The sequence below is a fragment of the Phaenicophaeus curvirostris genome, chromosome 4, assembly GCF_032191515.1.
Source record: "Phaenicophaeus curvirostris isolate KB17595 chromosome 4, BPBGC_Pcur_1.0, whole genome shotgun sequence".
In the NCBI taxonomy this organism is placed as follows: domain Eukaryota; kingdom Metazoa; phylum Chordata; class Aves; order Cuculiformes; family Cuculidae; genus Phaenicophaeus; species Phaenicophaeus curvirostris.
Window position 1 is genome coordinate 46,617,650 of NC_091395.1, and position 13,092 is coordinate 46,630,741.

General features: G+C 35.4%; 1 protein-coding gene across 8 annotated transcripts in view; it reads right to left on the bottom strand.

Annotated features, from left to right (window-relative positions):
- PCM1 (pericentriolar material 1) overlaps positions 1-13,092 on the bottom strand; it is a 145,480-nt gene that overhangs the window by 110,096 nt on the left and 22,292 nt on the right. For 3 of the 8 annotated variants that reach the window (XR_011337377.1, XM_069855966.1, XM_069855960.1), the window contains 14 exons: positions 12,900-13,045; positions 11,720-11,913; positions 10,408-10,588; positions 9,402-9,760; positions 8,702-8,860; positions 7,863-7,919; positions 6,494-6,666; positions 6,285-6,413; positions 5,588-5,708; positions 5,173-5,310; positions 4,799-4,932; positions 3,588-3,722; positions 2,861-3,058; positions 585-644 (listed from right to left, as the gene is read on the bottom strand). Coding sequence is in view for 7 of the 8 variants with exons in the window: in XM_069855966.1 (XP_069712067.1) it covers positions 585-644; positions 2,861-3,058; positions 3,588-3,722; positions 4,799-4,932; positions 5,173-5,310; positions 5,588-5,708; positions 6,285-6,413; positions 6,494-6,666; positions 7,863-7,919; positions 8,702-8,860; positions 9,402-9,760; positions 10,408-10,588; positions 11,720-11,913; positions 12,900-13,045 (2,184 nt within the window). In the remaining variant the exon portion in view is untranslated. The remainder of the gene's footprint in view (positions 1-584; positions 645-2,860; positions 3,059-3,587; positions 3,723-4,798; positions 4,933-5,172; positions 5,311-5,587; positions 5,709-6,284; positions 6,414-6,493; positions 6,667-7,862; positions 7,920-8,701; positions 8,861-9,401; positions 9,761-10,407; positions 10,589-11,719; positions 11,914-12,899; positions 13,046-13,092) is intronic. The other 5 variants (XM_069855968.1, XM_069855963.1, XM_069855961.1 and 2 more) reach the window with 4 other exon arrangements.

Consider the following 13,092-nt stretch of genomic DNA (forward strand, 5'->3'; position numbering starts at 1 on the left):
GTACCACATACTATTTAATTACAGTTGTGTATCACTCAACATAAAATTTGTTCTTTATAGACTTCCAAATCATTGGTCATAAAGCAAAGCTCGTAATATACATAAAGATCACAAACAATAAATAGAAAAGCATGTTTAACACTATCTTTGTTGATCTCTGTGCACTTTTTGAAAGTCAAAAAACCAATATTTTATAAGAAACACATCAAATAGTCTTTACACTGTAATGGGTCTGCAACAGAAACAAGATTAAACCCAAAAGCAACCAAGAAACCAATATCCAATATGTTACTGAAAGCATACAATAATAAAGGCTTATAGATGAAGACAAATATTTTGGCAGTCATTTTCCAGACCATCAACTCAAATTAAAAAAAAGGAAATTATAATTTACTTTATTATCTTAATAAAGTAAATAATTGAAAACAACAGAAAGGCAATAAAACTTATGATGTTAAATAAATTTATAAACACTAGGAAATGGGCTGCTTACAGGTATTACATTCATATAACAGAAATCAGTAAGACTAAGTGATCTGTGAAATCATCTGATGAATACAGACAGTTGAGAAGCATAAACATACTTTGTCCTCATCGACATCTTCAGCAGATGAACAAACATCCACCTGGAGATCTTTTTTTGCCTAGAAGAAACATAAACTGTCTTCAAATCTAAACTGAAATAACTCTGAAATACTGAACCAAACTGTTTCAAGAGTGTCTGGCTGAAATGCCAATCTTGCCTTTAAGAGCTATCTCAAAATGACAAAAAGCCACAAGGACTTCTATACTTCAAGAGATGTTTACATACATGTCTTCAAAATTTGAGTTGCAGAGTATCATAAAAACTGTTTAAACAGAAAGTGCTAGAACTAGTACAATTATTTAAATATGGGCCAATTCTCCAGTCTGTGGTTAAATCATATTTAACGTACAGAATTAGATATGCTACCTCCAGACACGATTCTGTGTGGAATCTAAAACCAGTCAGCTTGCTGGACTCTATTAATACAGATACAAAATAGAGCAAGATCAGGTATGTCGGCATCAGGATGCCAGATTGGAAAGGTGCGAAAAAACCTTCCAGCTAATCATGCAGTAACCAGGGCCCCAGTTCCGGCTTATCTCTAGCTCTGCTGAGAATGAACTGGTGCCAGAGAAACAAGGCATACACTGACCTTAACCCTAACTCTGTCTTCCAGGAAAGCAGAAGAAATGCCAGATCTAAGTTGGCTCTGTGCATTCTCATAATCGGTTGATTCAAACACTGCTACATAACAAAGACTCAAGGAGCAACTTCAGATAAAATATGAAGTCAAGTCCAAATCCTTCTGGATTCAAGTATTTCTTTGACACACCACAGTCTCTCTCACACCAGCCATATTACTGGTATACCCGAGCTGAACTACCTTGAAATGTAGCTGATGATAGGCTTAAAATTACTTCTACGACTATGACAGATCACAAAATATCTTCTGTTGATATTTTAAATAAGAATGAGTTAAGGGTTTGCTATGGTATTTGTATTTCCAATAAAAAGCTGAAAGGTCACTGAAGTCACAATTGTAGTATAAAAGAAGAAACACTGAAGTAGATACCTGATCAATTTACGCACGGGAACATGATTTTAGTGTTTCTTTTGTTAACTGTTTATACAAATAAAAAATGTTCCTAAAAACTGCAATATTAAAATTAAAACCAGTGATGCAACATCTTCAATGTAAATGGTGTGAAAACTAACCAAAACTTACTTTGTTAGAGAAGAACATGTTTTACAGTCTCAAATATTTCTGTATTTTGCAGTCGAGTTCTAGAAGGTGATATTTTCTACACAGGCCAAGAAGCTAACTATTTGATGACTTCATAGGACTTATCAAGCTAGGTAAAGATGGTGCCTGACTTAAGCTGCAAAGGAAGCTGTAGGCACTAACTGGAGAGATGATGAACTGTGACCCCCATGTGTCAAAATATTTAGCTCTGAAACAGTTAATTTTCTTCATAGTAGGCAGTATGGGGCTGTGTTTTGGATTTGTGTTGAAAACCGTATTGATACCACAGGGATGATTTAGTTACTGCTGAGCAGAGCTTACACAGAGTCAAGGCCTTTTCAGCTTCTTATACTGCCCCACCAGCGATTAGGCCTGGGGTACACAAGAAGGTGGGATGGGACACAGCTGAAACAGCTGGCCCCAATGACCAAAGGGATATTCCATAACACAGGACATTGTGCTCAGCATATAAAGCTGGAGGAGGAAGAACAAAGGGGGAGGATGGCATTTGCCTTCCCAAGTTACAGTGACACATAATGGAGCCCTGCTTTCATGGAGATGGCTAAACATCTCCCCGCAAATGGGAAATAGTGAGTTAATTCCTTGGTTTGCTTCGCTTGCTCATGCAGTTTTTGTTTTACCCATTAAACTGTCTTTATCTCACCCCATGAATTTTCTAACTTTTACCCTTCCAACCCTCTCTCCCACCCCACCAGGGGGAGTGAAAAAGTGGCTGTGGTGCTTAGCTGCCTACTGGGGTTAAACTACAACTACTCAATGGCCCCAGATGTTAATACTACTTCAACACCTGACTACTCCTTCCCATGTACACATATAACAACTAAAATGCATTTTCTCTGAATTACCAGAGCCTACACAATTAAATATCTCTAATAGACACTCATTTACAATACAAACATCTCCCTTACTGAGGAAACTAGTTCATACTCCTACACAAGCAATACTGTGACTACACAGCCCTAATTTGTAAAAGAAAAAACCCCAAAAAACTAAGGTAATCAAAGTAGTTTAGGAAATACAGATATTTAGGAAACTCAGAAAAGGTACATTTTCAACAATATAAACCAAACCTCTTTAGCATAAGACTGTATCACTTCAGTAGTTTCCGTTTTTCTTTTACATCTCTGCTTTACAGAAATACTGTTGTTGTCCAAGTCTTGCATGAGTTTAAAAAAGGCCAATTCATTAAATAACACTTCAGAGATCTCGACAAGAAGATCTTCCCCACAATCTTTTAATTTTCTACCAGAAAATTTTGCCAGTGAATCCTGTGAAAAGAAATAATTCAGTTTTTGAAACAGGCTTTTGAACTTCAAAGATGACGTATCTGTCATATTCCTACTAATGCAAAATTAGTTAGTAACTAAAAAATAGCTTTTATCATTTTAAAAAAGATGATTTTAGCATTTCAAACAGATTTTAAGTAGAATCTCTAGTCACACAACACAGCTTGTCAAGCTACTGATTTAAACTTTATACTTGTAGAAAAAAGTAAGGAGCAATCAGCCTACTGATTTGCAGGAAATATCCATGAAGAGCATCACCGGGGCTCTCCCTGAAGACAGCTACAGGGAGGAGGTACGCCTCTCACTATGTGGCAGTGATGGAAAAAAGTTCTGCCCATGCTAAAGCTTTGACATTAGAAAATGAGATAATTCCACATTGGTGTCAAAGCTGAAGGATAATAGCAGTTATGATACTGAAGTGGTAAAAAAAACAGCTTCCCCAAAGTTCTATCTCTCCAGCTTATTATCCAAGTACAGTAGCACTGCAAAACAACGCTGAAAAATTACTAACCTGAAGTATACTGCCAAGCTGCTTATGAAAGAACTTCACAAACTCTTTACTTTCATCATTTTGTTGTGTAAGAGTCAAGACCATACGTCTTACTGATGTCAGTAATTGAGAAGAGCATACCTCATCCAGGTGTTCCTAAACAAGTATCACAGAATCAGCTTTGTTACCACTTATACATATACATATAAAAAAAACCTGCCAGCCCCTCAAATACTGAAGTTCATTCAAAAAAATAATCACCTGTCCGCTGAAGGGACAGCACTCCATGAACAGGTCCTAACCCATCTCTCAAAACAAAGTGGAACACAGTTACAGTAGATACCATACTTCCTTAAATTGACTGGCCACAACACACAAAGCCTTCCTTCACTTTTCCAGTACGTTAGTACATGCCACCTTTTAAGGTGTGGATAAACTAAGAATCTTCATATATAGCAGATGTGTACTCCAAGTGTACTGAAGTTTATGTTAGGAGATTTACTGCTGTAAGCTTCCTTAAAATTGCAAACAAAACAGAAGCCTTAGGCACTGACTCTGTGGTATGTCAACAATATACACAGTCTTCAAAACTAGTTCAGCCAAGTACCTTATTAAGCAAGCCTAAGTTTATGTACTGTGCATGCTATCAAAAGGAGATTACTTGGGCATCTTAGAACTCAATCTTCTCTGCCTCTTTAACCTTGAGAAGAATGAATTGTGACTATTTCTCCTTCTTCAGTAATATATTCCTCATCTTTATTTTAAAAGTTCTCAACAACTCTAATGATACTTATAAACAGGAGAAAATAATAGTAAAACTCAGAGATATTCTTCAAAAATATCTCAAGTTACATCATATGCAACGGTTATAACTAAAATTCTCTCAGTTCTTTTTTCCTAAAAGGCAGCAAATATTTCAGAAGTACATTCTCTATTTGATTTGGTCAGCTCCAAAGAAAGAAATCTCTCCTCCTCTTGATGTCAAGTCCAGCAGCCCTCCGCTATCTAGAAACCTTAACATTTATTTCTCCTATTAAAAACTCCACAGAATCTTTCTGTTGAAGTATTTAATTCCTACTTCATCCTCAGCAAAGTTTGCAACTTAACACATTTATTGTCAGTTGTTGCAAAGATGCAAGTTATCCACCTTAAATAATCTTCTTCTATCCAAATATGCGGGTCCTTTTCCTGCTCTCGTAATTCACACACACATTATTGAAAAAAGTTCTTACCTTCAGAAAAGGAATGACCTCTTTCATAATTGCTTTGATCTGACGGTCAAGCTGCTGAGTATCTATACGAGGACATGGAACAGCAGAAACTTCGCTTGACTGTGGCATAGGAAGACATTCACTGGTACTTTGACCTCATTAAAAAAAAATGCATATTTAAGTCATTCGAATTACTACTAAAAAAATAACAATTTCAAAGCAATTCTCCTTTTTAAAAAATAAATCATAGTTACTTAAGTATGTAAAGGTCCTTCGAAACTTTGCTAAGTTTTCAGTATAAATGAAGAACAAAACAAGTCAGCCAATTAAATGATTCTTGATATTTAGAATATTTCTTTTCTAAAACTAAGCAGAATATGTATATATGTGCATACCTTCTAATTTAGCAGCAGAAGCACCCTGAAAATTACTAGAGCAGCCCTCACAGTCAAGGGTACTTTCAGCTTCCATTTTCATACGCTCATATTCCCTCATCCTAGCCAAAGCTTGATCTAAGTGAATCACTGTGTCGCCTATATTTAGAATAAAAGCATCTTTTAATCTAAAGTTTTCAACTGATAGACAAATAAACAATGATAAAAATTAATTCAAAGCTACAAGTTCTAAAATCTACATATAACTGTAGTTGCGTTACAATATTTTATTACACTCTTCAATCAACTCAAAGTGTTGTTTTACAAAACGTGGCTACACACTAAAAAATCAAAGAATAGTACACTACTTGAGTAGGCAATTGCAAGCATTTCAGGAAGAAGGGAAAAACACCACTGTAAATTACATCATTCTTACCAAGGTTATCAGTGGCAAAGGGTTCAAAATTTGAAGATGTAGACATAGAACTCCCATTGTCAGCATCATTTTGTTCACAATCTTGACACGGTCCTGTAGAAAAGTTCTTGCCGAAAGTTTCCTAAAAAACACCAAAAAACTAAATACAAAACCGAATGCACTATCTTAACAGGTGCCAACAAGCCAGCAATTCTGTTCAGCTACATCCTGTAGTATCAAGACCATCTACCAGTGCCTGACTGAGAAACCACCTTACTTTCAGTACATAAATCCATCAGGTGATTCTACAATATTTGTTTCAAATACTTCAACCATATAATATGTAAAGAAACTGCACAGAGGCATCAGTGATTTCTATATGTAAAAAAGCAAAAATCCCTTGGGAATCCTGTGACTAGTACTTGACCCGATCTTACCCACAAGAGGATTTTGGCTCTCTTTGAATATCAGTTTCCAATTGTGCCCCTCTTCATCTTCTATTCCTCCCCTACACATCACTTGTTTAAAGCATGAAGAATCTTAATATCTATAATCTCTTCTGTATTAAGATTCTCTTGCATTTCTTTCCTTAGAAAAATCTGTGTAAGTTGGTATTTTAGAAAAATTCAGTTGCTAATATGGATATTTCACTACACAATCACATGTGTAAACCAAAAAGAGAAGGTGAACTAACTGGCTTCTGAACGTGAAAACTTACATCATCTGTAGAAGCAAGGCTTTCACTGGGAGTGAGTTCAGAATTTGATGCCATCCATGTTGCAGAATTGAGTGATTTTGTGCACTTCCCTTTTTCGCTGTTCTCAGATATATGTCTGGTCACTATATCCTGGAAAAGATAACTCTACAATGTAAAAAGGATCCAAGATTTGCTTGATTCACACACCAGATAAAAAATTCTGTGCATACCTGCAAAGCATATAGAGCCCTTTGCCTCAGGTAATCTGTATTTAGCAACTGAAGCTCATGGAAAAGTTCAATAAGAAAGTGGGGACGAGACTCATTCTGAGAAATAAGTGTTGCCACTTCAGAATAAATTGTGTCTCTCAAAGCTTCAAACATAGAAAGATCACTACCAGTTTCTGTAGGAAAATAAGAAACTCATTAAGTCCTTGACACGCATCCAGCTGAAAATAACCTGCCTGTTAGGTTTGTAAGTTACAGGTACACAAACTTTCTCTCCTTGTAGATTCCACTACATAGCCACTTTCTTAAGGCTTACTCATTTCCTGAAGGGCAACAAACATTCACACATTTTCAAATAATACTTTAGGTAACTCTTTGTATAAGAAATCAAATGTAAAGCATTCATACAAATAACTTTACAATTCCAACTAACACCTTTATACAGTATTCTTTAAAAGAGAATATTGCACACAATACAACGTTGCTTTCAGAACAGGTATTCAAAGCTGAAAACAGTTTTAAGATATTTCAAACATGATAGCCAAAGGTCTCAAGTTTATATAATACAAGTAGTCCACACTTTAGCAACACAAGCAACAACATTAAGAAAGCTCTGGGCTGAATTCAAGAAAGCCACTGCTTCTCACACAAGCATAAATCCTACGTTCTCATACATGTATAGTATCGTTTCTGAGGCTCATGTCAAATCTCCTACCCTTATGCCCTTTTGAATATGTATAAGACAACAACGTGTTCCCTAATAAGTCTCCTATTACTTAGAAAATTAAGAATTATCCTTGCATAACAACAGTTATTACATACATATTTTGGCAGTGTTGAATGGAAAAGTTAAATTTTGAAAACTCAGCTTAGTTTAACAGATGCATATTGGTTAGTATTCAAGTTAATGAAGTTATTAGCAATACAGTAAATGTTAAGCTGCAATTTTATTATCTGCAAATAGTTTCAGTATTTTTAAGCAAAGAAGCAAGATTTTTTGAACCTTTAATAAGCCACTAAAAATCGCTGCCTTCTGCCATTAATAAAATGCAATACTAGCTTTAAAATATACTAAAAATGCCTATCGAAATGAGTTTTCTGTTGTAGTATGTATCTGCATATTTTCAACTTGTAATTGTGATTACCAAAGAACATGGTAAACATGTTCTCCACAATTATAATTCGAAGTAGTTTGTATCATTGCATTTCATGGAAATTACAAGTATCTTCTCTTGCCTTGTTTATAGAGAAGGTACTGCAAGAGTAGTAATTCTGAACATCTGCTAAACAGTCTGAGTTACAGGACCAAAGTTAAGTGGGAAAAAAAACCCAAACATAATAGGACATTGAAGCTAAGCAGTGAATGCATTACCTGGCACTTCAATGCATGCATTTCTGTTAGACTGCTGCAGAATTCTCCTAGCATGCGCTGTAGGAAAGTGGGGATAGACAGTGATAAACACAAAAATGCGCACCAGAAATAAAGACAGGGTCTATACAAAACAGCAGGAGGAAAACTGCTCAGTCATCCAAACCACATCAAAGCTGCTTATTGTAAGAACTTGACTGGTAAAGGCTTATTATGCCAATAAACAGCTCTTAGTGTGGACACAGCTACATTGTCAAAGCTGTACATCGTGCTACAATTACTGAAATTTCTGTGTCTTTCAAACAAAACAAAGGCACTGGCAGAACCTAAAAAGACACAGAAGAGAATATTTTTATGATCTAGACACAAGAAAAGCAGTGCAGATGGCAAAAATGTAACGGTTTATGTGATGTTATAAGACTGAATTTGAATGACATTTGATAGAGCTCCTTTAAGCATGATTAGAAAGAAAACATGTACGCAGTGAAGGATGTAGTTCCAACACTAAACAAATTTCATCTGTTGTGCAGTTACTTTCCATAAAAACATCAACAAATGAGTGAGGTTTTCCGTTGGCTAGGTTTTTGTTGGTTAGTAACAGGTTTGTTTCTAAATTATTTTCATCAAGCACCTGATCTACAGAAAACAGCCAAAATAAATCATTACCCGACTTTTTACACACTTCTATATTTACAGCATCCTTACAAATTAAAAGCAAAATCTATATGCTACAGATACAGTAACCTCATCTTAATACACTGCTTTTAAATTAGCAACTAAGTACGGACATCCTCTACTCAAAGAGGTTCACTAAAGAATTACTGACATTCAGAAAAGAATACCTGAAGACATCTCTGTAGATCTACTGTACTTAATTATTTTCTCCAACTGTTCCCGATTCCTTTTGCTGAACACCTTTGCACGAACAACCTCTTCGGAGTGTCTGCTTTCATTGCTCTTGCAGGGTTCACATATGCTAGAAGCGCTCGCGCTTTCATAGCCTTATAGAAGGGAATGAAAAGGAAGGAATAAAAGAAAACAGCTTACAAAATGTTTTACTACTTCTAAAACTTTATTCAAGGGCAATCTCAAAAATGCAAAACACCAATGATGTTTTCTAGCCAAAATTTGTCCTGTGTACACTGAAGCCATACAGCAGCACTAAATGCTCAGTAACTGTAACAGTACTATACATGCTAGGACTGTCCCTCTCTTCTCATTCAGGATTTTACTGAAGCACATCTTTCAACAAGCCATTCTGTTCGGACATGAAGACATAATGATGAGGAACATTCTCCTGATGGCTTATTCCAAATCTTAATGTATCTGAAATCACTATCCATTCATATCATGATGTCCTAATCCAATATGCTTTTTATTTTCTGAAATACTAAAAACCCTTATGTAGTATGAAAACATTATGTAAAATTACTTCAATATACATTCATTATTATAGATACTATTTATGGACAGTAAATTCTCTGGAATGCAATGATTATAATCCAAGTTGAATTTGCCATGGTATCTAAGATTACAACCTACCAATGTTTTTAGTTCTGCCTTTTAGCTGAGAACAACTCTTCCTCTTATTCTTCGATTTGGGCGTTTTATCTTTCGATGCCAAGCTTGCTTGCGCTAATGCTTTTCTAGATTTAAAAGTCTTTGTCACAGTAGTTGGGTCTACTGGATCAGGCATGCTACTAAAACTCTCCATGGACTCTTCATCAAACTCTCTCCTCCTGCTCGTATCAGAGTGATTTTTATGACCAGAAGCAACATTTTGTACTGAAACCGCAAAATCTGCTTTCAGCTGAGACTGATCATCTTTTTTCACTTCCTGGCTATCACTTAGCCAAGCTGATCTTTTTTCCATTTCCTCTTCACACTGCCTGTGACTCCTTCTGTCAGAGAGAAAGACCACAATTTATCACAACCTAGTCTCTCAGACAGACAGAAACAGCATGTATTACCAGGCAAATAGCTTTATCCATAATGCAAGTTATCTGCCCTAGTTACTGAGTCACTGAACATTGGGGGAGGGAAATAGCAATCTAGTGAGAACCCTTCCAAATAGAAAACAGAAGATGTCTGAAGAAATTAACATTTATCACTGCTTTCAACCTCAATATACTTGGACAGCTATTGCTGTGCTCAAATAGTACTGCAGGACAAAACATTTCTTAAACCAACATTTATTATAATCTATTGTAGCACAAAAAACCCATTTACTGAAATCTGAAATCATATCCTAACAGCTTATTTTCAAAACAAATGGAAATGAAATCTTCCTCCACTTACAAAATGAATCACAAAGCCACCCTAACACTATATTTGATCTTAAAATACTACTCAAATTATAAATTAATATAGAGGAAAGCAGAACATTTCAGTGAAAAAAATACAACTGGAAACTGCTAAGGTAAACCTCATTTTGTAATTCTGTTACTTGCCTGGAAGATAAATTCCCTAAAGGAATTATGAAGCCCCAGAAGCCCCAGAAAAGCGAGGAGAGAAAGAGGAAAAATAGTTGCACTGTGAGATTACATACCTTTGTTTTTCTGCTCCGTTAGAGGAACTGCTTTCAAAAGGTTTGGGGAATGCCATATACTCAGCTTTCCCAGAAGCATTACGATCTAGAGGATGCTGCTGCTGATGCTCGTTGCTGCGTGGGGAAATACTGTGTGCAAAATCTCCAAACCCACAAGGGAACACAGGATTATAGTTAATATCTACAAAGTAAACACATTCAGAAGATACTACCTCATTTATCTGAGTGATAAAGACTGAAATTTCAGACATTGTGTGGGAACATTAAACTATGAAGCAAAAATACAGGGGGGAAGTACGCAAAAACTGTTGTGATCCTGAAAGCACAGCAATAATAGTAATTTATCTTAAATGCAGGTTTTGAACATTATGGGATGCCACACACACCACCACAACCCCATCAGTGGGGAGATAAAGGTACTTCAAGAAACCCCAGTAAAAACGTCCTACAAGCGAAGGTAAAAATTACATCTGTTGCAAAAAAAGGCAGTCTGCATGCAGAGTTTATCAATACTTCAACTATAAATTCAAAATACTTATTTTAACTTTAGAATCTTTGTAGTAGTGGCAAATTGAACATAACTGCTCATCTGTGTATAATTTAAAATATATCCTCAAACAGAAAACAGATTTTAGAACTAGATTGTAGCTTTTAGATTCTATGCCTACTTTCTAGTTTCCTGAAAAGGCTAGAATATATTACTAAGACAGTTTTAACAACTTCTAATGATACAGTAAAATACCTACATTTACATTTTTTTTTTGCATTTCAAATTCAACATTAAAAGGAGATTAGGTAAAGCTATTAGGAACACTGTATCCAAGTCAGCAGTTACTCTATCGCTCTAATGGGAACAAAAATCAGCAACCCACCCCATTTACATGCATTTCAAATAAAGCCAAATGCAAGAAGTTAAGGAAAAAGAAATAATTACCAAGTGCCACCTTACCATTAGAGTTACTTAAGTCTTCTGACTTAAGTGATTGCTGGAAGTACATAAAAACTTTGAACATTGCTTTTCACATGTGGGATAAAGAACATTTAAAATAACAATGGAGAGGGTATTTTCAACTATAACCAACTTACTGAGAAAGTCTTGCTTTTCATAATGAAGTTGAAATATACAATTGTTTAGCAAAATACATAAACTTCTGCTAGGATAATACAGACTCATTCAAGCACTGTCTTAAGGCTATTTGAATACAAAGGAAAAGTCAAGAGTTTCAGCAAGTTCACGTTAAGATTTCAATAAAATGAGGGAATGACAGATTTTAAAATTTGTATTACTTTTCACAGCTGTAGTAATACACACCTGGAGCAAAGGAAGAAAAATTAGTAAATCCTGGCACATTAAACAGGTTTACAGGTTGTGGAGGAAAGCTGAATGGACAGAAAACAGGAGATGGAGGTGGTGGTGCACTACTGCCTCTCTCCTTTCTTGATGGCTTCTCTTGACACTGTTGTTCTTCTTGCTGATGCATAAGATCATTTAACATTTGTTTTAACCTTAAAAACAAGGAAAAATAAGCTCTTGGGAAAAGAAAATTCAAATGGAAAGCTGTAAATTTATACTCAAGTAATTTGAGATGCATATTATTTCACTCACCCGATACAATGTGCATTAAGAACTGTTCCATTTAGCTAGTAAAAGAAAAACCCTCAATAAAAAAAACAACTTGTATTTAATCCTGAGCAACAAACAGGAGCAGTTTGAAAATCAAACTCTATACTAGTGGTTATGTTTTAAGAAGTTAAACACCCTTGCAATAACAACAAAAACCCAGACAAGATATTAAAAAAATATGTAGGCTGAAAAGGAAACTTAAATAGAAACAACCAAGGATATTTATAAAATATTTGCAGAAGTGGCATTAAAACTAGTTAAAAAATATTATATAAGAGGCCAGTAACCTTTAACTACTTAGCAAATACAAAACATGAACAGCGTGAACTTTTAGGTCATGAACCAAAATAACTACTATATTAAAAAAAATAAAAATAAAAATCATTGTTCAGAAGGTAAAAGGAGCAGATTCAAATGGAGTTTGAATGAGTTTGAGTCATAAGTAAGCACAAATTCTGACTGACAACACTAATGAAGGAAAGAACCCTTTTCTGCCATCTTTCTTGAACCATTAGAATCCAGAATCTTACCAGGCCTAGCAAAGACTAGAGACATGAAAGCATACTCAAGGAGAACAAGCCTAAACGAAAGAAGGCAAGTAAAGCTATCACAACAGATTTTTGGAAGAGATGATGACTTTTGGTTCTCTTGACTAAAGAAGAAAAGACCCATCTCAAATGTGTTAAGGCAGTATTAAAAAAAAAAAACCCTGAAATGCTGTACACAATTTTAAAAGCTTGCAATCAACTCCGAAGTTCAACAGTCTCATATTTAACCATTATCTGTAATCTTTTATTTACATAGCAGCGTTCTCTGTTACTGAAGCATTTCCAATTCCACAGTCAAAACACTAAGACAGCCAACAAACCTTTGGATGTTATTCTGCTGCCAAGTCAGCTGAGCATAACACTGGTTTAACTGGTGCATAATAAGATGTACTTGTGAAGATGCAATATTATTCGGCATCATACTACATTGGCCTGTAAGCAAAGTCTGTAGAAGACAAGAGAGGGTCTGTGGAAAGAAAATACATGACAGTGATCAAATTACCAAAACCAGAA